Consider the following 26,472-nt stretch of genomic DNA (forward strand, 5'->3'; position numbering starts at 1 on the left):
GGTAACGAGAGATGTCTGGAAGCCTCCAACATGACATTCATATGTGCACAGTGTGTTTCATAAAGATGTAAAATAATGTTTTCCAAGTGAAGGAGGTAAAACATTCTCTAAGTATTTTTAGTTGCATTAATAATTGGAGTCTCTTTATAATAGGAGACATGAATGACAGCAGGACAAGTGTGATTGGTTGAGGATGTAATCTATTCGCTTATTTCCCAATATATTGATTTTGTTGTGTTGTCATCAGACTTCCATGCTCATTCCCAGCACTCCTCAGAGAGTGGCGCAAGAAGGTTCCTGACAGTAGCTCCTTTGACCTGACCACTAAATATTAAGGAGGACTTGCGGCAAATGCACGATAAATGTCAAAAGATAAATGTATTTTTTTCTTTAACTCAAGCATTTTGTGACTGATGTGACTGCATGTCATCTGTTCTTCTTAAAGCAATATCTGTATTTTATTGTTTAAGACAATCAAGGTTTCTTTTCTTTTAATTAGACATAGAAATCAGCTGGGAAAACTAAAAAAAGAAAACAATATAATTTTATTTCACTAAAAGCTCAAGAATTATCAAATTGTTAGGGTTCATGTTTGTTTTCTTGAGGGGAGCCAAAGAGAGATTTCCTGACTGCCAGAGATGTAGAAAGAGGGGACAGTGGTTCAATCAGGAAGTGCACTTTGACCTTTGATCTTGGGTGAAAGAAACTTTGGAAATTATACACTCAGACTTTATGTCCAACAATGATTGCACTTACCTAAAATTTAAAAAACGATGCTGTCTTCATGACTAAGTCCTCACTAACTGAAGGCAAATGACTCAAACAACGAGCATCTCATAATCAATGGCAGCTGATTTGAGGTTCGAAAGGGAAAACTTTATATAAATATGAATATAGAAGTTTCTTACATTTATACATGGAGTGTCATTGTAATACAAGGTCTCTCATTTCACAATTTATTGGTGGTTTTGGGGGGATTTCCTACTCTCATTCCCAGCATCCCAGCAGTATGTGATGCAAGCAGGTTCCTGACAGCAACTTCTATACTTGTAGGTGTTGTCAGCGATGAGGCCCAGTGGGTATAAATACTGTCATATGCGCTCCAGTCCAGCATCAGACAGGAGAAGTCCAAAGACCTGACAAGAGTCACCAGAAGAGTCAGAGGATTGAAGCAGTGGAAGACGTCAAAGCCTCCAAACATGAAGACCTTCAGTGTTGCTGTTGCCGTGGCCGTCGTGCTCACCATCATCTGTATCCAGGAGAGCTCTGCTGTTCCTCTCTCTGAAGTAAGAACTTTACCTGCGCTCATTTCATTCTCTCATCAGCTGCACTGAAACACTCTTAATGTCACTGGATTGATGCACTCATTGACAGGTGGCTGAGTTTGATGTGCCAGTGTATGTTGACACTCCAGCAGCAGAAACTGTGGATGAAGAGGCATCAGTGGACTCTTGGAAGGTGAGTCCAAAGTGCCTCCACACACTGGGTGGAAGCAGAGAGGAGCAACAGAGTGAGAGGTGATGCTGCAGATCAACACCTTGCTCACGTCTCTTGTCCTTCACACAGATGCCGTACAGCAGCAGATCCAAGCGGAGCCCTGCTGCCTGCCGTTGGTGCTGTGGCTGCTGCCCCAACATGAGAGGATGTGGCGTCTGCTGCAGGTTCTGAGGATTCCAGCACCAGCCTGGGATTCGCTCAACCACCACTCAATTACTATCCATCATTTTTCAACAAAACTCTTAAAATAAGTTAGAAAAACAAAAACAAATAAACAAACAAAAATGAAATCTGTGGTTGTCAGTTACTCAACATGTTTCTGTATAAGGTCAAGCATTAAAAAGAAATGGGCAACAATTGTTTCTGATGAGTTTTCATGCTCTCTGTTTTCATATAAGTTTTGTTTCAAATTCATACCAACAGTTATACTGCACTAGTGTGTGAGACAGTCTTTGGTATGACCCGGCCGGGGATCAAACCCACAACCTACCAGTGTCAGGGCGGACACTCTACCAGCAGACCACTGAGCTGGTCCAGCCACGATAATCAATTGATCCACGTTAATTATACATTGTTGCACGCCTTCATCACATCCCACATTGACCACTGCAATAGCGTCCTCTACGGCACAACCCCCAAACTTCTCAACAAACTCCAATTCATCCAAAACTCTGCAGCACGCCTCTTCACTCGCACCCGTTCTCGTGACCACATCACCCCTCTCCTCCAAAATCTACACTGACTCTCTGTCCCACAACGTATTGACTTCAAAATCCTCATACTCACCCACAAAGCCCTAATTAACCAGGCCCTTCTACATGAAGACCTTCAGTGTTGCTGTTGCCGTGGTGGTCGTGCCCACCGTCATCTTTATTCAGGAGAGCTCTGCTGGTCCTCTCCCTGAAGTAAGAACTTTACCTGCACTCATTTCATTCTCTCATCAGCTGCACTCTTCTTGTCTCTGGATTGATCAACTGACTGATTGACAGAAGGTGAATGTGAACGTGCCAGTGTACTTTGAGGATCCAGCCGCTGTGGGTCAAGCAATGTTAAATGCCACCACCAAGGTTTGTTCACTTCACACAGAGAAGATACACAACATTTTTTTTTTTTCCCCCTCCAAAGTGCCTCCACACACTGGGTAGAAGCAGAGAGGAGCAACAGAGTGAGAGGCGATGCTGCAGATCAACATCTTGTTCATGTCTCTTGTCCTTCACACAGATGGCAGAAAGTAAAGGGGCCCAACATGGCCGTTGCTGTGGCTGCATGTCCCTTCTTGTATGGATGTGGCATGTGCTGCAGGTTCCATTGGTGATTGGTCCTGCGCCAAATTCATCTGTCCAGTTATGACTTTGCTCTGAAACACATTAATCTTAAATTGTGCTTGTAAATATTAGAGGATGCTTCTATACTGTTGTGTTACAGATTAAGTGTGATATTTGTTGTTACTGTTTCTCCCTCATATGTTGCTCATTCAACAGCAAATAAAGCTAAATTGTCTACTCTAAAGAGCGTATCCATATGTTTCCTTTTTTTATATAAAATTGCCATTAAAGTTATATGATTGGTAACGAGAGATGTCTGGAAGCCTCCAACATGACATTCATATGTGCACAGTGTGTTTCATAAAGATGTAAAATAATGTTTTCCAAGTGAAGGAGGTAAAACATTCTCTAAGTATTTTTAGTTGTATTAATAATTGGAGTCTCTTTATAATAGGAGACATGAATGACAGCAGGACAAGTGTGATTGGTTGAGGATGTGATCTATTTGCTTATTTCCCAATATATTGATTTTGTTGTGTTGTCATCAGACTTCCATGCTCATTCCCAGCACTCCTCAGAGAGTGGCGCAAGAAGGTTCCTGACAGTAGCTCCTTTGACCTGACCACTAAATATTAAGGAGGACTTGCGGCAAATGCACGATAAATGTCAAAAGATAAATGTATTTTGTTCTTTAACTCAAGCATTTTGTGACCGATGTGACTGCATGTCATCTGTTCTTCTCAACAATCAAGGTTTCTTTTCTTTTAATTAGACATAGAAATCAGCTGGGAAAACTAAAAAAAGAAAACAATATAATTTTATTTCACTAAAAGCTCAAGAATTATCAAATTGTTAGGGTTCATGTTTGTTTTCTTGAGGGGAGCCAAAGAGAGATTTCCTGACTGCCAGAGATGTAGAAAGAGGGGACAGTGGTTCAATCAGGAAGTGCACTTTGACCTTTGATCTTGGGTGAAAGAAACTTTGGAAATTATACACTCAGACTTTATGTCCAACAATGATTGCACTTACCTAAAATTTAAAAAACGATGCTGTCTTCATGACTAAGTCCTCACTAACTGAAGGCAAATGACTCAAACAACGAGCATCTCATAATCAATGGCAGCTGATTTGAGGTTCGAAAGGGAAAACTTTATATAAATATGAATATAGAAGTTTCTTACATTTATACATGGAGTGTCATTGTAATACAAGGTCTCTCATTTCACAATTTACTGGTGGTTTTGGGGGGATTTCCTACTCTCATTCCCAGCATCCCAGCAGTATGTGATGCAAGCAGGTTCCTGACAGCAACTTCTATACTTGTAGGTGTTGTCAGCGATGAGGCCAAGTGGGTATAAATACTGTCATATGCGCTCCAGTCCAGCATCAGACAGGAGAAGTCCAAAGACCTGACAAGAGTCACCAGAAGAGTCAGAGGATTGAAGCAGTGGAAGACGTCAAAGCCTCCAAACATGAAGACCTTCAGTGTTGCTGTTGCCGTGGCCGTCGTGCTCACCATCATCTGTATCCAGGAGAGCTCTGCTGTTCCTCTCTCTGAAGTAAGAACTTTACCTGCGCTCATTTCATTCTCTCATCAGCTGCACTGAAACACTCTTAATGTCACTGGATTGATGCACTCATTGACAGGTGGCTGAGTTTGATGTGCCAGTGTATGTTGACACTCCAGCAGCAGAAACTGTGGATGAAGAGGCGTCAGTGGACTCCTGGAAGGTGAGTCCAAAGTGCCTCCACACACTGGGTGGAAGCAGAGAGGAGCAACAGAGTGAGAGGTGATGCTGCAGATCAACACCTTGCTCACGTCTCTTGTCCTTCACACAGATGCCGTACAGCAGCAGATCCAAGCGGAGCCCTGCTGCCTGCCGTTGGTGCTGTGGCTGCTGCCCCAACATGAGAGGATGTGGCGTATGCTGCAGGTTCTGAGGATTCCAGCACCAGCCTGGGATTCGCTCAACCACCACTCAATTACTATCCATCATTTTTCAACAAAACTCTTAAAATAAACAAACAAAAATAAAATACATCTTTGGTTATCAGGGACTGAACATGTTTCAATTCTTTTTCCAAGTATATTTCTTGGACAAACTGTCTTTCTTCAAAATATTTTTTTGCGATAAGCTTTTGGAATCTTTCAATAAATGTCCATTTTCCTGACATGTCCTCATTGTCTCTTAAAAAACCCCCACATAAATACTTGTAAATGTAGTACCGGTTTAAAAGACACAATAATCAGTAAAGAGAAATATGCCACAACTTGGGTACATTGCATTTCACTCTATTGGGCTATCTATCTTTTTTTTTCTTCCTTAAATCCTGTCTCTATATATTCTCACAAACCTGAGCAATTAGTGAAATTCCTTCTGTTAAGGTTTCAAGTTATTCCTTTCAGTTCATTATGTCTCCCTTCAATAAAGATTACTAGAAGTTTTTGTAGAAGATAGGTGTCTTATGTTATTTTCTATATCTTTTCACAGTCCTAAAAATAGTGTAAAACGATAAACTTCTAAATGCTTAGTTTATTTTTTTTTCAGCTTCCGTGCAGTTGATTTCCATGTTAATCACTGGCATTACTTTACTTATAAGTATATCATACTTTTAAGCCACCTTTCAAAGATACAGTCTCATGTGTTGGTGCCCCACACTCAGTCCATGTGACTAAGACCATTAGTTTGCCTCTTGAAAAATTGGTTCAGCTCTGTTTCCTTTTGTTCCTTCACTCTATTGAGCCACTAAAAATGAATGGCTTTTAACATTAAATAAGATGACAAAAAATATTATTGACCTTGGTAAAAAAAAAAGAAAAAAAAAAAAGAAAAACAAGAGAGACAAAATTTGTGCAATTATTTTATTATTTACTAACTTTTACTAAAGTGACAAAAGGTCTCACATGCTAAGGTTTATAAAAACGTGTTTTTATTCAGACAAACATTTACACAAGAAACAGGGCAGATTCCTTTTATCTTTTTTCATAACCAATATTTTATTAAAGTGATAAAAAGATAATTTAGAAGAGGTTTCTAAATAAACATTTTTCTTTCAGTGATGATGCCCAGTGGGTATAAATACTGTCACATGAGCTGTCGACCAGCATCAGACAGGAGAAGTCCAAGGAGCTGACAAGAGTCACCAGAAGAGTCAGAGGATTGAAGCAGTGGAAGACGTCAAAGCCTCCAAACATGAAGACCTCCACGCACTGAGCAGAAGCAGAGAGGATGAACAAAGTGAGAGGCGATGCTGCTATTGAACACTTTGCTCATTTTTCTTGTCCTTCTCACAGATGCCAGAGGTCATCAGATGGAGAATTTTACAGTGTCGTTGCTGCTGTATCTGCTGTCGCAACGTGACAAGATGTGGCTTCTGCTGCAAGTTCTGAGGATTCCTGCACCAGCCTGGGATTCACTCAACAACCACTCACTATCAATCTATTGCATCTATCCAAAACTGATAAAATGAAAAAAATTTAAGTAAGTATCATGATTTAAGAACACAGCTTTAATTTTTGGAAAACAAAAAACAAAAAACAGGCCTGGGGTTGGGGGGTGACACGGCGACACGGTGGCGCAGTGGTTAGCGTTGCCGCCTCACAGCAAGAAGGTCGTGGGTTCGATTCTGGGCCTTGGACCTTTCTGTGTGGTGTTTGCTTGTTCTCCCTGTATCTGTGTGGGTTCTCTCCAGGTTCTCCGGCTTCTTCCCACACTCCAAAAACACGCATGTGAGGTCATTTGAACACACTAAATTGTCCGTACGTATGCATGTGAGAGTGAATGGCTTTTTGGTTCTATGTGGCCCTGCGATGAACTGGCAACTTGTCCAGCGTGTCACCCTGCCTTCGCCCTATGACAGCTGGGAGAGGCTCCAGCAGACCCCCGTGACCCTGAGCTCAGGAAGAAGCGGGTATAGAAAATGAATGAATGAAAACAGGGCTATAAATGTATGGAACCTTTTAATAAACTTCAATACTTCTCACAGATTCCAACAGTATCTCTTTTTTAAATCACATGACTGGTTTTGAATGTACAACTTGTTTAAAAGACATAATAGTTGTAAAACTTTGTCGTCACTGACCACAGACCACTTCATGACACATCGAGCCTGTTTGAATTAAGACTTTTGCTCAAAATTAAATGTCCTTTTTATGACTCTTTGCAACTACAAACTGAATGTGAATCCATTTTGAATTTGAACAGAACAGCCTGAATTTTTGTGTTAGAGACAATGAAATCTCTCAACAGCACAACTGAATTTAAACGGCAGTGTATTGATAGTTTAAATCAACAGTTTGTTGTCAAATGATTCTATACAGAATTTGTGGTTGCCCTTCCAGCTCTATGTCTTTTCCCATATAGCTTTGCAGCTAGATGGGAGACTGAGAGAACCTCTGGTCAGTGTTTTTGTGAGGATAAAAGGTGAAATTAAAGCTGCGTTTTCAATTTTCTCTTACAGACAAACTATGGCCAGAATGCCACAGACTCTTCTCTAGCTTTAGTTTTTTGCTTCCTCACCTATAAAGGAAATGGGTAGTTTATCAAAAAAAGTGACATTTACCTTAACCATAACCTTAACCCTAACTGGCTGCTGACAACGACCTCATGTCAAACGGGGGATTTATGTTGTTGCTTCATACTTTGGGAAAATCCAGTCTTTAGAGAAATTTCATCTCCTTCTTCACCTGTTGAAAGTACAAACACTGATTACAACACATGTTCAAACATATACACAAGTTTAAATAAATACACACCGAAGCAGATAGAAAAAACCTCACTAAACTCATGTACTCCTGTATTACATTTTATTTTTTCTGCTTTATTATAATTTAAAGGCCTGATATGTAATACTTAAAGGGCTCTATCAGAATGCAAATGGAAGAAAATAGATATTTGTTTTTCTCGCTCTACGGAGACAGTAAGTTGAATGGCTATTGTGTTTTGATTCGCTAATAATCAACATTTGCTTGTATTTTCTAACATCACAGCTGGTGTAAGAGATGAAAAGGGGCATCAGATAACAGACATTAACGTAAACAGGTTGTTTTGGTTTTTTTTTGCAAAGTTTTTGATTCTGAACGCATTGGACACATTGAACATTTGATATTTAAAATATTTGTTGAGCTTCATGAAAGACCAAATTCATGCAATGCTTTTATGATTTACCAGTAATATTACAAAAGTGATAAAAAGGTCACATGATAAGGAATATAAATAAATGTGTTCATTTTGACCATGGGTATTTTATTAAATTCACGACAAACCAACTGGAATAATCATAAATATTTTATAGCAAAAACAACTGAGAGAAACATGAAACACACTCATTAAGTGTCAATGTCTGACATCTTACACAAATAAGAGACCAAACGAATGATAGATGGAGGAATTTCCTACGCTCATTCCCAGCATCCCAGCAGTCTGTGATGCAAGCAGGTTCCTGGCAGTAGCCCCTTTGCTTTAGGTGTTGTCAGTGATGAGGCCAAGTGGGTATAAATACCATCACATGAGCTCCAGTCCAGCATCAGACAGGAGAAGTCCAAAGACCTCACAAGAGTCACCAGAAGAGTCAGAGGATTGAAGCAGTGGAAGACGTCAAAGCCTCCAAACATGAAGACCTTCAGTGTTGCTGTTGCCGTGGCCGTCGTGCTCACCATCATCTGTATCCAGGAGAGCTCTGCTGTTCCTCTCTCTGAAGTAAGAACTTTACCTGCGCTCATTTCATTCTCTCATCAGCTGCACTGAAACACTCTTAATGTCACTGGATTGATGCACTCATTGACAGGTGGCTGAGTTTGATGTGCCAGTGTATGTTGACACTCCAGCAGCAGAAACTGTGGATGAAGAGGCGTCAGTGGACTCCTGGAAGGTGAGTCCAAAGTGCCTCCACACACTGGGTGGAAGCAGAGAGGAGCAACAGAGTGAGAGGTGATGCTGCAGATCAACACCTTGCTCACGTCTCTTGTCCTTCACACAGATGCCGTACAGCAGCAGATCCAAGCGGAGCCCTGCTGCCTGCCGTATGTGCTGTGGCTGCTGCCCCAACATGAGTGGATGTGGCGTCTGCTGCAGGTTCTGAGGATTCCAGCACCAGCCTGGGATTCGCTCAACCACCACTCAATTACTATCCATCATTTTTCAACAAAACTCTTAAAATAAGTTAGAAAAACAAAAACAAATAAAAAAACAAAAATGAAATCTGTGGTTGTCAGTTACTCAACATGTTTCTGTATAAGGTCAAGCATTAAAAAGAAATGGGCAAAAATTGTTTCTGATGAGTTTTCATGCTCTCTGTTTTCATATAAGTTTTGTTTCAAATTCATACCAACAGTTATACTGCACTAGTGTGTGAGACAGTCTTTGGTATGACCCGGCCGGGGATCAAACCCACAACCTACCAGTGTCAGGGCGGACACTCTACCAGCAGACCACTGAGCTGGTCCAGCCACGATAATCAATTGATCCACGTTAATTATACATTGTTGCACGCCTTCATCACATCCCACATTGACCACTGCAATAGCGTCCTCTACGGCACAACCCCCAAACTTCTCAACAAACTCCAATTCATCCAAAACTCTGCAGCACGCCTCTTCACTCGCACCCGTTCTCGTGACCACATCACCCCTCTCCTCCAAAATCTACACTGACTCTCTGTCCCACAACGTATTGACTTCAAAATCCTCATACTCACCCACAAAGCCCTAATTAACCAGGCCCTTCTACATGAAGACCTTCAGTGTTGCTGTTGCCGTGGCGGTCGTGCCCACCGTCATCTTTATTCAGGAGAGCTCTGCTGGTCCTCTCCCTGAAGTAAGAACTTTACCTGCACTCATTTCATTCTCTCATCAGCTGCACTCTTCTTGTCTCTGGATTGATCAACTGACTGATTGACAGAAGGTGAATGTGAACGTGCCAGTGTACTTTGAGGATCCAGCCGCTGTGGGTCAAGCAATGTTAAATGCCACCACCAAGGTTTGTTCACTTCACACAGAGAAGATACACAACATTTTTTTTTTTTTCCCCCTCCAAAGTGCCTCCACACACTGGGTAGAAGCAGAGAGGAGCAACAGAGTGAGAGGCGATGCTGCAGATCAACATCTTGTTCATGTCTCTTGTCCTTCACACAGATGGCAGAAAGTAAAGGGGCCCAACATGGCCGTTGCTGTGGCTGCATGTCCCTTCTTGTATGGATGTGGCATGTGCTGCAGGTTCCATTGGTGATTGGTCCTGCGCCAAATTCATCTGTCCAGTTATGACTTTGCTCTGAAACACATTAATCTTAAATTGTGCTTGTAAATATTAGAGGATGCTTCTATACTGTTGTGTTACAGATTAAGTGTGATATTTGTTGTTACTGTTTCTCCCTCATATGTTGCTCATTCAACAGCAAATAAAGCTAAATTGTCTACTCTAAAGAGCGTATCCATATGTTTCCTTTTTTATATAAAATTGCCATTAAAGTTATATGATTGGTAACGAGAGATGTCTGGAAGCCTCCAACATGACATTCATATGTGCACAGTGTGTTTCATAAAGATGTAAAATAATGTTTTCCAAGTGAAGGAGGTAAAACATTCTCTAAGTATTTTTAGTTGCATTAATAATTGGAGTCTCTTTATAATAGGAGACATGAATGACAGCAGGACAAGTGTGATTGGTTGAGGATGTAATCTATTCGCTTATTTCCCAATATATTGATTTTGTTGTGTTGTCATCAGACTTCCATGCTCATTCCCAGCACTCCTCAGAGAGTGGCGCAAGAAGGTTCCTGACAGTAGCTCCTTTGACCTGACCACTAAATATTAAGGAGGACTTGCGGCAAATGCACGATAAATGTCAAAAGATAAATGTATTTTTTTCTTTAACTCAAGCATTTTGTGACTGATGTGACTGCATGTCATCTGTTCTTCTTAAAGCAATATCTGTATTTTATTGTTTAAGACAATCAAGGTTTCTTTTCTTTTAATTAGACATAGAAATCAGCTGGGAAAACTAAAAAAAGAAAACAATATAATTTTATTTCACTAAAAGCTCAAGAATTATCAAATTGTTAGGGTTCATGTTTGTTTTCTTGAGGGGAGCCAAAGAGAGATTTCCTGACTGCCAGAGATGTAGAAAGAGGGGACAGTGGTTCAATCAGGAAGTGCACTTTGACCTTTGATCTTGGGTGAAAGAAACTTTGGAAATTATACACTCAGACTTTATGTCCAACAATGATTGCACTTACCTAAAATTTAAAAAACGATGCTGTCTTCATGACTAAGTCCTCACTAACTGAAGGCAAATGACTCAAACAACGAGCATCTCATAATCAATGGCAGCTGATTTGAGGTTCGAAAGGGAAAACTTTATATAAATATGAATATAGAAGTTTCTTACATTTATACATGGAGTGTCATTGTAATACAAGGTCTCTCATTTCACAATTTATTGGTGGTTTTGGGGGGATTTCCTACTCTCATTCCCAGCATCCCAGCAGTATGTGATGCAAGCAGGTTCCTGACAGCAACTTCTATACTTGTAGGTGTTGTCAGCGATGAGGCCCAGTGGGTATAAATACTGTCATATGCGCTCCAGTCCAGCATCAGACAGGAGAAGTCCAAAGACCTGACAAGAGTCACCAGAAGAGTCAGAGGATTGAAGCAGTGGAAGACGTCAAAGCCTCCAAACATGAAGACCTTCAGTGTTGCTGTTGCCGTGGCCGTCGTGCTCACCATCATCTGTATCCAGGAGAGCTCTGCTGTTCCTCTCTCTGAAGTAAGAACTTTACCTGCGCTCATTTCATTCTCTCATCAGCTGCACTGAAACACTCTTAATGTCACTGGATTGATGCACTCATTGACAGGTGGCTGAGTTTGATGTGCCAGTGTATGTTGACACTCCAGCAGCAGAAACTGTGGATGAAGAGGCGTCAGTGGACTCTTGGAAGGTGAGTCCAAAGTGCCTCCACACACTGGGTGGAAGCAGAGAGGAGCAACAGAGTGAGAGGTGATGCTGCAGATCAACACCTTGCTCACGTCTCTTGTCCTTCACACAGATGCCGTACAGCAGCAGATCCAAGCGGAGCCCTGCTGCCTGCCGTTGGTGCTGTGGCTGCTGCCCCAACATGAGAGGATGTGGCGTCTGCTGCAGGTTCTGAGGATTCCAGCACCAGCCTGGGATTCGCTCAACCACCACTCAATTACTATCCATCATTTTTCAACAAAACTCTTAAAATAAGTTAGAAAAACAAAAACAAATAAACAAACAAAAATGAAATCTGTGGTTGTCAGTTACTCAACATGTTTCTGTATAAGGTCAAGCATTAAAAAGAAATGGGCAACAATTGTTTCTGATGAGTTTTCATGCTCTCTGTTTTCATATAAGTTTTGTTTCAAATTCATACCAACAGTTATACTGCACTAGTGTGTGAGACAGTCTTTGGTATGACCCGGCCGGGGATCAAACCCACAACCTACCAGTGTCAGGGCGGACACTCTACCAGCAGACCACTGAGCTGGTCCAGCCACGATAATCAATTGATCCACGTTAATTATACATTGTTGCACGCCTTCATCACATCCCACATTGACCACTGCAATAGCGTCCTCTACGGCACAACCCCCAAACTTCTCAACAAACTCCAATTCATCCAAAACTCTGCAGCACGCCTCTTCACTCGCACCCGTTCTCGTGACCACATCACCCCTCTCCTCCAAAATCTACACTGACTCTCTGTCCCACAACGTATTGACTTCAAAATCCTCATACTCACCCACAAAGCCCTAATTAACCAGGCCCTTCTACATGAAGACCTTCAGTGTTGCTGTTGCCGTGGTGGTCGTGCCCACCGTCATCTTTATTCAGGAGAGCTCTGCTGGTCCTCTCCCTGAAGTAAGAACTTTACCTGCACTCATTTCATTCTCTCATCAGCTGCACTCTTCTTGTCTCTGGATTGATCAACTGACTGATTGACAGAAGGTGAATGTGAACGTGCCAGTGTACTTTGAGGATCCAGCCGCTGTGGGTCAAGCAATGTTAAATGCCACCACCAAGGTTTGTTCACTTCACACAGAGAAGATACACAACATTTTTTTTTTTTCCCCCTCCAAAGTGCCTCCACACACTGGGTAGAAGCAGAGAGGAGCAACAGAGTGAGAGGCGATGCTGCAGATCAACATCTTGTTCATGTCTCTTGTCCTTCACACAGATGGCAGAAAGTAAAGGGGCCCAACATGGCCGTTGCTGTGGCTGCATGTCCCTTCTTGTATGGATGTGGCATGTGCTGCAGGTTCCATTGGTGATTGGTCCTGCGCCAAATTCATCTGTCCAGTTATGACTTTGCTCTGAAACACATTAATCTTAAATTGTGCTTGTAAATATTAGAGGATGCTTCTATACTGTTGTGTTACAGATTAAGTGTGATATTTGTTGTTACTGTTTCTCCCTCATATGTTGCTCATTCAACAGCAAATAAAGCTAAATTGTCTACTCTAAAGAGCGTATCCATATGTTTCCTTTTTTTATATAAAATTGCCATTAAAGTTATATGATTGGTAACGAGAGATGTCTGGAAGCCTCCAACATGACATTCATATGTGCACAGTGTGTTTCATAAAGATGTAAAATAATGTTTTCCAAGTGAAGGAGGTAAAACATTCTCTAAGTATTTTTAGTTGCATTAATAATTGGAGTCTCTTTATAATAGGAGACATGAATGACAGCAGGACAAGTGTGATTGGTTGAGGATGTGATCTATTTGCTTATTTCCCAATATATTGATTTTGTTGTGTTGTCATCAGACTTCCATGCTCATTCCCAGCACTCCTCAGAGAGTGGCGCGAGAAGGTTCCTGACAGTAGCTCCTTTGACCTGACCACTAAATATTAAGGAGGACTTGCGGCAAATGCACGATAAATGTCAAAAGATAAATGTATTTTGTTCTTTAACTCAAGCATTTTGTGACCGATGTGACTGCATGTCATCTGTTCTTCTCAACAATCAAGGTTTCTTTTCTTTTAATTAGACATAGAAATCAGCTGGGAAAACTAAAAAAAGAAAACAATATAATTTTATTTCACTAAAAGCTCAAGAATTATCAAATTGTTAGGGTTCATGTTTGTTTTCTTGAGGGGAGCCAAAGAGAGATTTCCTGACTGCCAGAGATGTAGAAAGAGGGGACAGTGGTTCAATCAGGAAGTGCACTTTGACCTTTGATCTTGGGTGAAAGAAACTTTGGAAATTATACACTCAGACTTTATGTCCAACAATGATTGCACTTACCTAAAATTTAAAAAACGATGCTGTCTTCATGACTAAGTCCTCACTAACTGAAGGCAAATGACTCAAACAACGAGCATCTCATAATCAATGGCAGCTGATTTGAGGTTCGAAAGGGAAAACTTTATATAAATATGAATATAGAAGTTTCTTACATTTATACATGGAGTGTCATTGTAATACAAGGTCTCTCATTTCACAATTTATTGGTGGTTTTGGGGGGATTTCCTACTCTCATTCCCAGCATCCCAGCAGTATGTGATGCAAGCAGGTTCCTGACAGCAACTTCTATACTTGTAGGTGTTGTCAGCGATGAGGCCAAGTGGGTATAAATACTGTCATATGCGCTCCAGTCCAGCATCAGACAGGAGAAGTCCAAAGACCTGACAAGAGTCACCAGAAGAGTCAGAGGATTGAAGCAGTGGAAGACGTCAAAGCCTCCAAACATGAAGACCTTCAGTGTTGCTGTTGCCGTGGCCGTCGTGCTCACCATCATCTGTATCCAGGAGAGCTCTGCTGTTCCTCTCTCTGAAGTAAGAACTTTACCTGCGCTCATTTCATTCTCTCATCAGCTGCACTGAAACACTCTTAATGTCACTGGATTGATGCACTCATTGACAGGTGGCTGAGTTTGATGTGCCAGTGTATGTTGACACTCCAGCAGCAGAAACTGTGGATGAAGAGGCGTCAGTGGACTCTTGGAAGGTGAGTCCAAAGTGCCTCCACACACTGTGTGGAAGCAGAGAGGAGCAACAGAGTGAGAGGTGATGCTGCAGATCAACACCTTGCTCACGTCTCTTGTCCTTCACACAGATGCCGTACAGCAGCAGATCCAAGCGGAGCCCTGCTGCCTGCCGTTGGTGCTGTGGCTGCTGCCCCAACATGAGAGGATGTGGCGTCTGCTGCAGGTTCTGAGGATTCCAGCACCAGCCTGGGATTCGCTCAACCACCACTCAATTACTATCCATCATATTTCGACAAAACTCTTAAAATAATTTAGAAAAACAAAAACAAATAAACAAACAAAAATGAAATCTGTGGTTGTCAGTTACTCAACATGTTTCTGTATAAGGTCAAGCATTAAAAAGAAATGGGCAACAATTGTTTCTGATGAGTTTTCATGCTCTCTGTTTTCATATAAGTTTTGTTTCAAATTCATACCAACAGTTATACTGCACTAGTGTGTGAGACAGTCTTTGGTATGACCCGGCCGGGGATCAAACCCACAACCTACCAGTCAGACACTCTACCAGCAGACCACTGAGCTGGTCCAGCCACGATAATCAATTGATCCACGTTAATTATACATTGTTGCACGCCTTCATCACATCCCACATTGACCACTGCAATAGCGTCCTCTATGGCACAACCCCTAAACTTCTCAACAAACTCCAATTCATCCAAAACTCTGCAGCACGCCTCTTCACTCGCACCCGTTCTCGTGACCACATCACCCCTCTCCTCCAAAATCTACACTGACTGAGTCCTAAAAATAGTGTAAAACGATAAACTTCTAAATGCTTAGTTTATTTTTTTTTTCCAGCTTCCGTGTAGTTGATTTCCATGTTAATCACTGGCATTACTTTACTTATAAGTATATCATACTTTTAAGCCACCTTTCAAAGATACAGTCTCATGTGTTGGTGCCCCACACTCAGTCCATGTGACTAAGACCATTAGTTTGCCTCTTGAAAAATTGGTTCAGCTCTGTTTCCTTTTGTTCCTTCACTCTATTGAGCCACTAAAAATTAATGGCTTTTAACATTAACTAAGATGACAAAAAACATTATTGACCTTGGTATAAAAAAAAAAAAAAAAAAAAGAAAAACAAGAGAGACAAAATTTGTGCAATTATTTTATTATTTACTAACTTTTATTAAAGTAACAAAAGGTCTCACATGCTAAGGTTTATAAAAACGTGTTTTTATTCAGACAAACATTTACACAAGAAACAGGGCAGATTCCTTTTATCTTTTTTCATAACCAATATTTTATTAAAGTGAAAAAAAGGTCATTTAGAAGAGGTTTCTAAATAAACATTTTTCTTTCAGTGATGATGCCCAGTGGGTATAAATACTGTCACATGAGCTGTCGACCAGGATCAGACAAGAGAAGTCCAAGGAGCTGACAAGAGTCACCAGAAGAGTCAGAGGATTGAAGCAGTGGAAGACGTCAAAGCCTCCAAACATGAAGACCTTCAGTGTTGCTGTTGCCGTGGCCGTCGTGCTCACCATCATCTGTATCCAGGAGAGCTCTGCTGTTCCTCTCTCTGAAGTAAGAACTTTACCTGCGCTCATTTCATTCTCTCATCAGCTGCACTGAAACACTCTTAATGTCACTGGATTGATGCACTCATTGACAGGTGGCTGAGTTTGATGTGCCAGTGTATGTTGACACTCCAGCAGCAGAAGCAGCAGCAGCTGTGAATGAAGAGTCGTCAGTGGACTCCTGGAAGGTGAGTCTCCACACACTGTGTGGAAGCAGAGAGGAGCAACAGAGTGAGAGGTGACGCTGCAGATCAACACCTTGCTCATGTCTCTTGTCCTTCACACAGATGCCGTACAGCAGCAGATCCAAGCGGAGCCCTGCTTCCTGCCGTTGGTGCTGTGGCTGCTGCCCCAACATGAGTGGATGTGGCGTATGCTGCAGGTACTGAGGATTCCTGCACCAGCCTGGGATTCACTAAACAACCACTCACTATCAATCTCTTGCATCTATCCAAAACTGATAAAATGAAAAAATTTAAGTAAGTATCATGATTTAAGAACACAGCTTTAATTTTTGGAAAACTAAAAACAAAAAACAGGGCTGGGGTTGGGGGGGAGACACGGTGGCGCAGTGATTAGCGTTGCCGCCTCACAGCAAGAAGGTCGTGGGTTCGATTCCGGGCCTTGGACCTTTCTGTGTGGTGTTTGCTTGTTCTCCCTGTATCTGTGTGTGTTCTCTCCAGGTTCTCCGGCTTCTTCCCACACTCCAAAAACACGCACGTGAGGTCATTTGAACACTCTAAATTGTCCGTAGGTGTGCATGTGAGAGTGAATGGCTTTTTGGTTCTATGTGGCCCTGCGATGAACTGGCAACGTGTCCAGGGTGTCACCCTGCCTTCGCCCTATGACAGCTGGGAGAGGCTCCAGCAGACCCCCGTGACCCTGAGCTCAGGAAGAAGCGGGTATAGAAAATGAATGAATGAAAACAGGGCTATAAATGTATGGAACCTTTCAATAAACTTCAATACTTCTCACAGATTCCAACAGTATCTCTTTTTTAAATCACATGACTGGTTTTGAATGTACAACTTGTTTAAAAGACATAATAGTTGTAAAACTTTGTCGTCACTGACCACAGACCACTTCATGACACATCGAGCCTGTTTGAATTAAGACTTTTGCTCAAAATTAAATGTCCTTTTTATGACTCTTTGCAACTACAAACTGAATGTGAATCCATTTTGAATTTGAACAGAACAGCCTGAATTTTTGTGTTAGAGACAATGAAATCTCTCAACAGCACAACTGAATTTAAACGGCAGTGTATTGATAGTTTAAATCATCAGTTTGTTGTCAAATGATTCTATACAGAATTTGTGGTTGCCCTTCCAGCTCTATGTCTTTTCCCATATAGCTTTGCAGCTAGATGGGAGACTGAGAGAACCTCTGGTCAGTGTTTTTGTGAGGATAAAAGGTGAAATTAAAGCTGCGTTTTCAATTTTCTCTTACAGACAAACTATGGCCAGAATGCCACAGACTCTTCTCTAGCTTTAGTTTTTTGCTTCCTCACCTATAAAGGAAATGGGTAGTTTATGAAAAAAAGTGACATTTACCTTAACCATAACCTTAACCCTAACTGGCTGCTGACAACGACCTCATGTCAAACGGGGGATTTATGTTGTTGCTTCATACTTTGGGAAAATCCAGTCTTTAGAGAAATTTCATCTCCTTCTTCACCTGTTGAAAGTACAAACACTGATTACAACACATGTTCAAACATATACACAAGTTTAAATAAATACACACCGAAGCAGATAGAAAAAACCTCACTAAACTCATGTACTCCTGTATTACATTTTATTTTTTCTGCTTTATTATAATTTAAAGGCCTGATGTGTAATACTTAAAGGGCTCTATCAGAATGCAAATGGAAGAAAATAGATATTTGTTTTTCTCGCTCTACGGAGACAGTAAGTTGAATGGCTATTGTGTTTTGATTCGCTAATAATCAACATTTGCTTGTATTTTCTAACATCACAGCTGGTGTAAGAGATGAAAAGGGGCATCAGATAACAGACATTAACGTAAACAGGTTGTTTTGTTTTTTTTTTTGCAAAGTTTTTGATTCTGAACGCATTGGACACATTGAACATTTGATATTTAAAAACTTGTTGAGCTTCATGAAAGACCAAATTCATGCAATGCTTTTATGATTTACCAGTAATATTACAAAAGTGATAAAAAGGTCACATGATAAGGAATATAAATAAATGTGTTCATTTTGACCATGGGTATTTTTTTAAATTCACGACAAACCAACTGGAATAATCCTAAATATTTTATAGCAAAAACAACTGAGAGAAACATGAAACACACCCATTAAGTGTCAATGTCTGACATCTTACACAAATAAGAGACCAAACGAATGATAGATGGAGGAATTTCCTACGCTCATTCCCAGCATCCCAGCAGTCTGTGATGCAAGCTGGTTCCTGGCAGTAGCCCCTTTGCTTTAGGTGTTGTCAGTGATGAGGCCAAGTGGGTATAAATACCATCACATGAGCTCCAGTCCAGCATCAGACAGGAGAAGTCCAAAGACCTGACAAGAGTCACCAGAAGAGTCAGAGGATTGAAGCAGTGGAAGACGTCAAAGCCTCCAAACATGAAGACCTTCAGTGTTGCTGTTGCCGTGGCCGTCGTGCTCACCATCATCTGTATCCAGGAGAGCTCTGCTGTTCCTCTCTCTGAAGTAAGAACTTTACCTGCGCTCATTTCATTCTCTCATCAGCTGCACTGAAACACTCTTAATGTCACTGGATTGATGCACTCATTGACAGGTGGCTGAGTTTGATGTGCCAGTGTATGTTGACACTCCAGCAGCAGAAACTGTGGATGAAGAGGCGTCAGTGGACTCCTGGAAGGTGAGTCCAAAGTGCCTCCACACACTGGGTGGAAGCAGAGAGGAGCAACAGAGTGAGAGGTGATGCTGCAGATCAACACCTTGCTCATGTCTCTTGTCCTTCATACAGATGCCGTACAGCAGCAGATCCAAGCGGAGCCCTGCTGCCTGCCGTTGGTGCTGTGGCTGCTGCCCCAACATGAGAGGATGTGGCGTCTGCTGCAGGTTCTGAGGATTCCAGCACCAGCCTTGGATTCACTCAACCACCACTCAATTACTATCCATCATTTTTCAACAAAACTCTTAAAATAAGTTAGAAAAACAAAAACAAATAAACAAACAAAAATGAAATCTGTGGTTGTCAGTTACTCAACATGTTTCTGTATAAGGTCAAGCATTAAAAAGAAATGGGCAACAATTGTTTCTGATGAGTTTTCATGCTCTCTGTTTTCATATAAGTTTTGTTTCAAATTCATACCAACAGTTATACTGCACTAGTGTGTGAGACAGTCTTTGGTATGACCCGGCCGGGGATCAAACCCACAACCTACCAGTGTCAGGGCGGACACTCTACCAGCAGACCACTGAGCTGGTCCAGCCACGATAATCAATTGATCCACGTTAATTATACATTGTTGCACGCCTTCATCACATCCCACATTGACCACTGCAATAGCGTCCTCTACGGCACAACCCCCAAACTTCTCAACAAACTCCAATTCATCCAAAACTCTGCAGCACGCCTCTTCACTCGCACCCGTTCTCGTGACCACATCACCCCTCTCCTCCAAAATCTACACTGACTCTCTGTCCCACAACGTATTGACTTCAAAATCCTCATACTCACCCACAAAGCCCTAATTAACCAGGCCCTTCTACATGAAGACCTTCAGTGTTGCTGTTGCCGTGGCGGTCGTGCCCACCGTCATCTTTATTCAGGAGAGCTCTGCTGGTCCTCTCCCTGAAGTAAGAACTTTACCTGCACTCATTTCATTCTCTCATCAGCTGCACTCTTCTTGTCTCTGGATTGATCAACTGACTGATTGACAGAAGGTGAATGTGAACGTGCCAGTGTACTTTGAGGATCCAGCCGCTGTGGGTCAAGCAATGTTAAATGCCACCACCAAGGTTTGTTCACTTCACACAGAGAAGATACACAACATTTTTTTTTTTTTTCCCCCTCCAAAGTGCCTCCACACACTGGGTAGAAGCAGAGAGGAGCAACAGAGTGAGAGGCGATGCTGCAGATCAACATCTTGTTCATGTCTCTTGTCCTTCACACAGATGGCAGAAAGTAAAGGGGCCCAACATGGCCGTTGCTGTGGCTGCATGTCCCTTCTTGTATGGATGTGGCATGTGCTGCAGGTTCCATTGGTGATTGGGCCTGCGCCAAATTCATCTGTCCAGTTATGACTTTGCTCTGAAACACATTAATCTTAAATTGTGCTTGTAAATATTAGAGGATGCTTCTATACTGTTGTGTTACAGATTAAGTGTGATATTTGTTGTTACTGTTTCTCCCTCATATGTTGCTCATTCAACAGCAAATAAAGCTAAATTGTCTACTCTAAAGAGCGTATCCATATGTTTCCTTTTTTATATAAAATTGCCATTAAAGTTATATGATTGGTAACGAGAGATGTCTGGAAGCCTCCAACATGACATTCATATGTGCACAGTGTGTTTCATAAAGATGTAAAATAATGTTTTCCAAGTGAAGGAGGTAAAACATTCTCTAAGTATTTTTAGTTGCATTAATAATTGGAGTCTCTTTATAATAGGAGACATGAATGACAGCAGGACAAGTGTGATTGGTTGAGGATGTAATCTATTCGCTTATTTCCCAATATATTGATTTTGTTGTGTTGTCATCAGACTTCCATGCTCATTCCCAGCACTCCTCAGAGAGTGGCGCAAGAAGGTTCCTGACAGTAGCTCCTTTGACCTGACCACTAAATATTAAGGAGGACTTGCGGCAAATGCACGATAAATGTCAAAAGATAAATGTATTTTTTTCTTTAACTCAAGCATTTTGTGACTGATGTGACTGCATGTCATCTGTTCTTCTTAAAGCAATATCTGTATTTTATTGTTTAAGACAATCAAGGTTTCTTTTCTTTTAATTAGACATAGAAATCAGCTGGGAAAACTAAAAAAAGAAAACAATATAATTTTATTTCACTAAAAGCTCAAGAATTATCAAATTGTTAGGGTTCATGTTTGTTTTCTTGAGGGGAGCCAAAGAGAGATTTCCTGACTGCCAGAGATGTAGAAAGAGGGGACAGTGGTTCAATCAGGAAGTGCACTTTGACCTTTGATCTTGGGTGAAAGAAACTTTGGAAATTATACACTCAGACTTTATGTCCAACAATGATTGCACTTACCTAAAATTTAAAAAACGATGCTGTCTTCATGACTAAGTCCTCACTAACTGAAGGCAAATGACTCAAACAACGAGCATCTCATAATCAATGGCAGCTGATTTGAGGTTCGAAAGGGAAAACTTTATATAAATAGGAATATAGAAGTTTCTTACATTTATACATGGAGTGTCATTGTAATACAAGGTCTCTCATTTCACAATTTATTGGTGGTTTTGGGGGGATTTCCTACTCTCATTCCCAGCATCCCAGCAGTATGTGATGCAAGCAGGTTCCTGACAGCAACTTCTATACTTGTAGGTGTTGTCAGCGATGAGGCCCAGTGGGTATAAATACTGTCATATGCGCTCCAGTCCAGCATCAGACAGGAGAAGTCCAAAGACCTGACAAGAGTCACCAGAAGAGTCAGAGGATTGAAGCAGTGGAAGACGTCAAAGCCTCCAAACATGAAGACCTTCAGTGTTGCTGTTGCCGTGGCCGTCGTGCTCACCATCATCTGTATCCAGGAGAGCTCTGCTGTTCCTCTCTCTGAAGTAAGAACTTTACCTGCGCTCATTTCATTCTCTCATCAGCTGCACTGAAACACTCTTAATGTCACTGGATTGATGCACTCATTGACAGGTGGCTGAGTTTGATGTGCCAGTGTATGTTGACACTCCAGCAGCAGAAACTGTGGATGAAGAGGCATCAGTGGACTCTTGGAAGGTGAGTCCAAAGTGCCTCCACACACTGGGTGGAAGCAGAGAGGAGCAACAGAGTGAGAGGTGATGCTGCAGATCAACACCTTGCTCACGTCTCTTGTCCTTCACACAGATGCCGTACAGCAGCAGATCCAAGCGGAGCCCTGCTGCCTGCCGTTGGTGCTGTGGCTGCTGCCCCAACATGAGAGGATGTGGCGTCTGCTGCAGGTTCTGAGGATTCCAGCACCAGCCTGGGATTCGCTCAACCACCACTCAATTACTATCCATCATTTTTCAACAAAACTCTTAAAATAAGTTAGAAAAACAAAAACAAATAAACAAACAAAAATGAAATCTGTGGTTGTCAGTTACTCAACATGTTTCTGTATAAGGTCAAGCATTAAAAAGAAATGGGCAACAATTGTTTCTGATGAGTTTTCATGCTCTCTGTTTTCATATAAGTTTTGTTTCAAATTCATACCAACAGTTATACTGCACTAGTGTGTGAGACAGTCTTTGGTATGACCCGGCCGGGGATCAAACCCACAACCTACCAGTCAGACACTCTACCAGCAGACCACTGAGCTGGTCCAGCCACGATAATCAATTGATCCACGTTAATTATACATTGTTGCACGCCTTCATCACATCCCACATTGACCACTGCAATAGCGTCCTCTACGGCACAACCCCCAAACTTCTCAACAAACTCCAATTCATCCAAAACTCTGCAGCACGCCTCTTCACTCGCACCCGTTCTCGTGACCACATCACCCCTCTCCTCCAAAATCTACACTGACTCTCTGTCCCACAACGTATTGACTTCAAAATCCTCATACTCACCCACAAAGCCCTAATTAACCAGGCCCTTCTACATGAAGACCTTCAGTGTTGCTGTTGCCGTGGCGGTCGTGCCCACCGTCATCTTTATTCAGGAGAGCTCTGCTGGTCCTCTCCCTGAAGTAAGAACTTTACCTGCACTCATTTCATTCTCTCATCAGCTGCACTCTTCTTGTCTCTGGATTGATCAACTGACTGATTGACAGAAGGTGAATGTGAACGTGCCAGTGTACTTTGAGGATCCAGCCGCTGTGGGTCAAGCAATGTTAAATGCCACCACCAAGGTTTGTTCACTTCACACAGAGAAGATACACAACATTTTTTTTTTTTTCCCCCTCCAAAGTGCCTCCACACACTGGGTAGAAGCAGAGAGGAGCAACAGAGTGAGAGGCGATGCTGCAGATCAACATCTTGTTCATGTCTCTTGTCCTTCACACAGATGGCAGAAAGTAAAGGGGCCCAACATGGCCGTTGCTGTGGCTGCATGTCCCTTCTTGTATGGATGTGGCATGTGCTGCAGGTTCCATTGGTGATTGGTCCTGCACCAAATTCATCTGTCCAGTTATGACTTTGCTCTGAAACACATTAATCTTAAATTGTGCTTGTAAATATTAGAGGATGCTTCTATACTGTTGTGTTACAGATTAAGTGTGATATTTGTTGTTACTGTTTCTCCCTCATATGTTGCTCATTCAACAGCAAATAAAGCTAAATTGTCTACTCTAAAGAGCGTATCCATATGTTTCCTTTTTTATATAAAATTGCCATTAAAGTTATATGATTGGTAACGAGAGATGTCTGGAAGCCTCCAACATGACATTCATATGTGCACAGTGTGTTTCATAAAGATGTAAAATAATGTTTTCCAAGTGAAGGAGGTAAAACATTCTCTAAGTATTTTTAGTTGCATTAATAATTGGAGTCTCTTTATAATAGGAGACATGAATGACAGCAGGACAAGTGTGATTGGTTGAGGATGTAATCTATTCGCTTATTTCCCAATATATTGATTTTGTTGTGTTGTCATCAGACTTCCATGCTCATTCCCAGCACTCCTCAGAGAGTGGCGCAAGAAGGTTCCTGACAGTAGCTCCTTTGACCTGACCACTAAATATTAAGGAGGACTTGCGGCAAATGCACGATAAATGTCAAAAGATAAATGTATTTTTTTCTTTAACTCAAGCATTTTGTGACTGATGTGACTGCATGTCATCTGTTCTTCTTAAAGCAATATCTGTATTTTATTGTTTAAGACAATCAAGGTTTCTTTTCTTTTAATTAGACATAGAAATCAGCTGGGAAAACTAAAAAAAGAAAACAATATAATTTTATTTCACTAAAAGCTCAAGAATTATCAAATTGTTAGGGTTCATGTTTGTTTTCTTGAGGGGAGCCAAAGAGAGATTTCCTGACTGCCAGAGATGTAGAAAGAGGGGACAGTGGTTCAATCAGGAAGTGCACTTTGACCTTTGATCTTGGGTGAAAGAAACTTTGGAAATTATACACTCAGACTTTATGTCCAACAATGATTGCACTTACCTAAAATTTAAAAAACGATGCTGTCTTCATGACTAAGTCCTCACTAACTGAAGGCAAATGACTCAAACAACGAGCATCTCATAATCAATGGCAGCTGATTTGAGGTTCGAAAGGGAAAACTTTATATAAATATGAATATAGAAGTTTCTTACATTTATACATGGAGTGTCATTGTAATACAAGGTCTCTCATTTCACAATTTATTGGTGGTTTTGGGGGGATTTCCTACTCTCATTCCCAGCATCCCAGCAGTATGTGATGCAAGCAGGTTCCTGACAGCAACTTCTATACTTGTAGGTGTTGTCAGCGATGAGGCCCAGTGGGTATAAATACTGTCATATGCGCTCCAGTCCAGCATCAGACAGGAGAAGTCCAAAGACCTGACAAGAGTCACCAGAAGAGTCAGAGGATTGAAGCAGTGGAAGACGTCAAAGCCTCCAAACATGAAGACCTTCAGTGTTGCTGTTGCCGTGGCCGTCGTGCTCACCATCATCTGTATCCAGGAGAGCTCTGCTGTTCCTCTCTCTGAAGTAAGAACTTTACCTGCGCTCATTTCATTCTCTCATCAGCTGCACTGAAACACTCTTAATGTCACTGGATTGATGCACTCATTGACAGGTGGCTGAGTTTGATGTGCCAGTGTATGTTGACACTCCAGCAGCAGAAACTGTGGATGAAGAGGCGTCAGTGGACTCTTGGAAGGTGAGTCCAAAGTGCCTCCACACACTGGGTGGAAGCAGAGAGGAGCAACAGAGTGAGAGGTGATGCTGCAGATCAACACCTTGCTCACGTCTCTTGTCCTTCACACAGATGCCGTACAGCAGCAGATCCAAGCGGAGCCCTGCTGCCTGCCGTTGGTGCTGTGGCTGCTGCCCCAACATGAGAGGATGTGGCGTCTGCTGCAGGTTCTGAGGATTCCAGCACCAGCCTGGGATTCGCTCAACCACCACTCAATTACTATCCATCATTTTTCAACAAAACTCTTAAAATAAGTTAGAAAAACAAAAACAAATAAACAAACAAAAATGAAATCTGTGGTTGTCAGTTACTCAACATGTTTCTGTATAAGGTCAAGCATTAAAAAGAAATGGGCAACAATTGTTTCTGATGAGTTTTCATGCTCTCTGTTTTCATATAAGTTTTGTTTCAAATTCATACCAACAGTTATACTGCACTAGTGTGTGAGACAGTCTTTGGTATGACCCGGCCGGGGATCAAACCCACAACCTACCAGTGTCAGGGCGGACACTCTACCAGCAGACCACTGAGCTGGTCCAGCCACGATAATCAATTGATCCACGTTAATTATACATTGTTGCACGCCTTCATCACATCCCACATTGACCACTGCAATAGCGTCCTCTACGGCACAACCCCCAAACTTCTCAACAAACTCCAATTCATCCAAAACTCTGCAGCACGCCTCTTCACTCGCACCCGTTCTCGTGACCACATCACCCCTCTCCTCCAAAATCTACACTGACTCTCTGTCCCACAACGTATTGACTTCAAAATCCTCATACTCACCCACAAAGCCCTAATTAACCAGGCCCTTCTACATGAAGACCTTCAGTGTTGCTGTTGCCGTGGTGGTCGTGCCCACCGTCATCTTTATTCAGGAGAGCTCTGCTGGTCCTCTCCCTGAAGTAAGAACTTTACCTGCACTCATTTCATTCTCTCATCAGCTGCACTCTTCTTGTCTCTGGATTGATCAACTGACTGATTGACAGAAGGTGAATGTGAACGTGCCAGTGTACTTTGAGGATCCAGCCGCTGTGGGTCAAGCAATGTTAAATGCCACCACCAAGGTTTGTTCACTTCACACAGAGAAGATACACAACATTTTTTTTTTTTCCCCCTCCAAAGTGCCTCCACACACTGGGTAGAAGCAGAGAGGAGC

The 26,472-nt window shown here is 41.8% G+C and overlaps 7 protein-coding genes across 7 annotated transcripts; all 7 read left to right on the top strand.

Moving 5' to 3' along the window:
• Positions 1 to 1,092: 1,092 nt before the first annotated feature.
• Positions 1,093 to 1,854, top strand: LOC142879470 (hepcidin-like). The gene is made up of 3 exons (XM_076012801.1): positions 1,093 to 1,286; positions 1,375 to 1,458; positions 1,567 to 1,854. The coding sequence occupies exons 1-3, from the start codon at positions 1,200 to 1,202 to the stop codon at positions 1,666 to 1,668; spliced, it is 273 nt and encodes a 90-aa protein (XP_075868916.1). The 5' UTR covers positions 1,093 to 1,199; the 3' UTR covers positions 1,669 to 1,854.
• Positions 1,855 to 8,328: 6,474 nt separating this feature from the next.
• Positions 8,329 to 9,029, top strand: LOC142879593 (hepcidin-like). Its single transcript, XM_076012984.1, has 2 exons — positions 8,329 to 8,455; positions 8,748 to 9,029. The coding sequence occupies exons 1-2, from the start codon at positions 8,375 to 8,377 to the stop codon at positions 8,841 to 8,843; spliced, it is 177 nt and encodes a 58-aa protein (XP_075869099.1). The 5' UTR covers positions 8,329 to 8,374; the 3' UTR covers positions 8,844 to 9,029.
• Positions 9,030 to 11,358: 2,329 nt separating this feature from the next.
• LOC142879494 (hepcidin-like) lies at positions 11,359 to 12,092 on the top strand. The gene is made up of 3 exons (XM_076012839.1): positions 11,359 to 11,524; positions 11,613 to 11,696; positions 11,805 to 12,092. Exons 1-3 carry the CDS (start codon positions 11,438 to 11,440, stop codon positions 11,904 to 11,906), a joined length of 273 nt encoding a protein of 90 aa, XP_075868954.1. The 5' UTR covers positions 11,359 to 11,437; the 3' UTR covers positions 11,907 to 12,092.
• Positions 12,093 to 14,383: 2,291 nt separating this feature from the next.
• Positions 14,384 to 19,550, top strand: LOC142879594 (hepcidin-like). Its single transcript, XM_076012985.1, has 2 exons — positions 14,384 to 14,553; positions 19,263 to 19,550. Exons 1-2 carry the CDS (start codon positions 14,473 to 14,475, stop codon positions 19,362 to 19,364), a joined length of 183 nt encoding a protein of 60 aa, XP_075869100.1. The 5' UTR covers positions 14,384 to 14,472; the 3' UTR covers positions 19,365 to 19,550.
• On the top strand, positions 15,904 to 16,682 carry LOC142879459 (hepcidin-like). Its single transcript, XM_076012783.1, has 3 exons — positions 15,904 to 16,300; positions 16,389 to 16,481; positions 16,581 to 16,682. The coding sequence occupies exons 1-3, from the start codon at positions 16,214 to 16,216 to the stop codon at positions 16,680 to 16,682; spliced, it is 282 nt and encodes a 93-aa protein (XP_075868898.1). The 5' UTR covers positions 15,904 to 16,213.
• Positions 19,551 to 21,853: 2,303 nt separating the features above from the next.
• LOC142879514 (hepcidin-like) lies at positions 21,854 to 22,614 on the top strand. The gene is made up of 3 exons (XM_076012865.1): positions 21,854 to 22,046; positions 22,135 to 22,218; positions 22,327 to 22,614. The coding sequence occupies exons 1-3, from the start codon at positions 21,960 to 21,962 to the stop codon at positions 22,426 to 22,428; spliced, it is 273 nt and encodes a 90-aa protein (XP_075868980.1). The 5' UTR covers positions 21,854 to 21,959; the 3' UTR covers positions 22,429 to 22,614.
• Positions 22,615 to 24,936: 2,322 nt separating this feature from the next.
• LOC142879513 (hepcidin-like) lies at positions 24,937 to 25,670 on the top strand. The gene is made up of 3 exons (XM_076012864.1): positions 24,937 to 25,102; positions 25,191 to 25,274; positions 25,383 to 25,670. The coding sequence occupies exons 1-3, from the start codon at positions 25,016 to 25,018 to the stop codon at positions 25,482 to 25,484; spliced, it is 273 nt and encodes a 90-aa protein (XP_075868979.1). The 5' UTR covers positions 24,937 to 25,015; the 3' UTR covers positions 25,485 to 25,670.
• Positions 25,671 to 26,472: the final 802 nt, after the last annotated feature.

Source organism: Nelusetta ayraudi, unplaced genomic scaffold (assembly GCF_046127955.1).
Source record: "Nelusetta ayraudi isolate G7.1 ecotype Tasmania unplaced genomic scaffold, CSIRO-AGI_Nayr_v1 ptg000136l, whole genome shotgun sequence".
Taxonomy (NCBI): domain Eukaryota; kingdom Metazoa; phylum Chordata; class Actinopteri; order Tetraodontiformes; family Monacanthidae; genus Nelusetta; species Nelusetta ayraudi.

Excerpts from the sequence above, each read along its gene's own strand:
- LOC142879513 (XM_076012864.1), top strand. The coding sequence starts at position 25,016 with ATGAAGACCTTCAGTGTTGCTGTTGCCGTGGCCGTCGTGCTCACCATC. Across the intron at positions 25,103-25,190 it reads CTGCTGTTCCTCTCTCTGAA|GTGGCTGAGTTTGATGTGCC; the intron begins GTAAGAACTTTA and ends ACTCATTGACAG. Across the intron at positions 25,275-25,382 it reads CGTCAGTGGACTCTTGGAAG|ATGCCGTACAGCAGCAGATC; the intron begins GTGAGTCCAAAG and ends TCCTTCACACAG.
- LOC142879459 (XM_076012783.1), top strand. The coding sequence starts at position 16,214 with ATGAAGACCTTCAGTGTTGCTGTTGCCGTGGCCGTCGTGCTCACCATC. Across the intron at positions 16,301-16,388 it reads CTGCTGTTCCTCTCTCTGAA|GTGGCTGAGTTTGATGTGCC; the intron begins GTAAGAACTTTA and ends ACTCATTGACAG. Across the intron at positions 16,482-16,580 it reads CGTCAGTGGACTCCTGGAAG|ATGCCGTACAGCAGCAGATC; the intron begins GTGAGTCTCCAC and ends TCCTTCACACAG.
- LOC142879494 (XM_076012839.1), top strand. The coding sequence starts at position 11,438 with ATGAAGACCTTCAGTGTTGCTGTTGCCGTGGCCGTCGTGCTCACCATC. Across the intron at positions 11,525-11,612 it reads CTGCTGTTCCTCTCTCTGAA|GTGGCTGAGTTTGATGTGCC; the intron begins GTAAGAACTTTA and ends ACTCATTGACAG. Across the intron at positions 11,697-11,804 it reads CGTCAGTGGACTCTTGGAAG|ATGCCGTACAGCAGCAGATC; the intron begins GTGAGTCCAAAG and ends TCCTTCACACAG.
- LOC142879594 (XM_076012985.1), top strand. The coding sequence starts at position 14,473 with ATGAAGACCTTCAGTGTTGCTGTTGCCGTGGCCGTCGTGCTCACCATC. Across the intron at positions 14,554-19,262 it reads AGAGCTCTGCTGTTCCTCTC|ATGCCGTACAGCAGCAGATC; the intron begins TCTGAAGTAAGA and ends TCCTTCATACAG.
- LOC142879470 (XM_076012801.1), top strand. The coding sequence starts at position 1,200 with ATGAAGACCTTCAGTGTTGCTGTTGCCGTGGCCGTCGTGCTCACCATC. Across the intron at positions 1,287-1,374 it reads CTGCTGTTCCTCTCTCTGAA|GTGGCTGAGTTTGATGTGCC; the intron begins GTAAGAACTTTA and ends ACTCATTGACAG. Across the intron at positions 1,459-1,566 it reads CATCAGTGGACTCTTGGAAG|ATGCCGTACAGCAGCAGATC; the intron begins GTGAGTCCAAAG and ends TCCTTCACACAG.
- LOC142879593 (XM_076012984.1), top strand. The coding sequence starts at position 8,375 with ATGAAGACCTTCAGTGTTGCTGTTGCCGTGGCCGTCGTGCTCACCATC. Across the intron at positions 8,456-8,747 it reads AGAGCTCTGCTGTTCCTCTC|TACAGCAGCAGATCCAAGCG; the intron begins TCTGAAGTAAGA and ends ACACAGATGCCG.
- LOC142879514 (XM_076012865.1), top strand. The coding sequence starts at position 21,960 with ATGAAGACCTTCAGTGTTGCTGTTGCCGTGGCCGTCGTGCTCACCATC. Across the intron at positions 22,047-22,134 it reads CTGCTGTTCCTCTCTCTGAA|GTGGCTGAGTTTGATGTGCC; the intron begins GTAAGAACTTTA and ends ACTCATTGACAG. Across the intron at positions 22,219-22,326 it reads CATCAGTGGACTCTTGGAAG|ATGCCGTACAGCAGCAGATC; the intron begins GTGAGTCCAAAG and ends TCCTTCACACAG.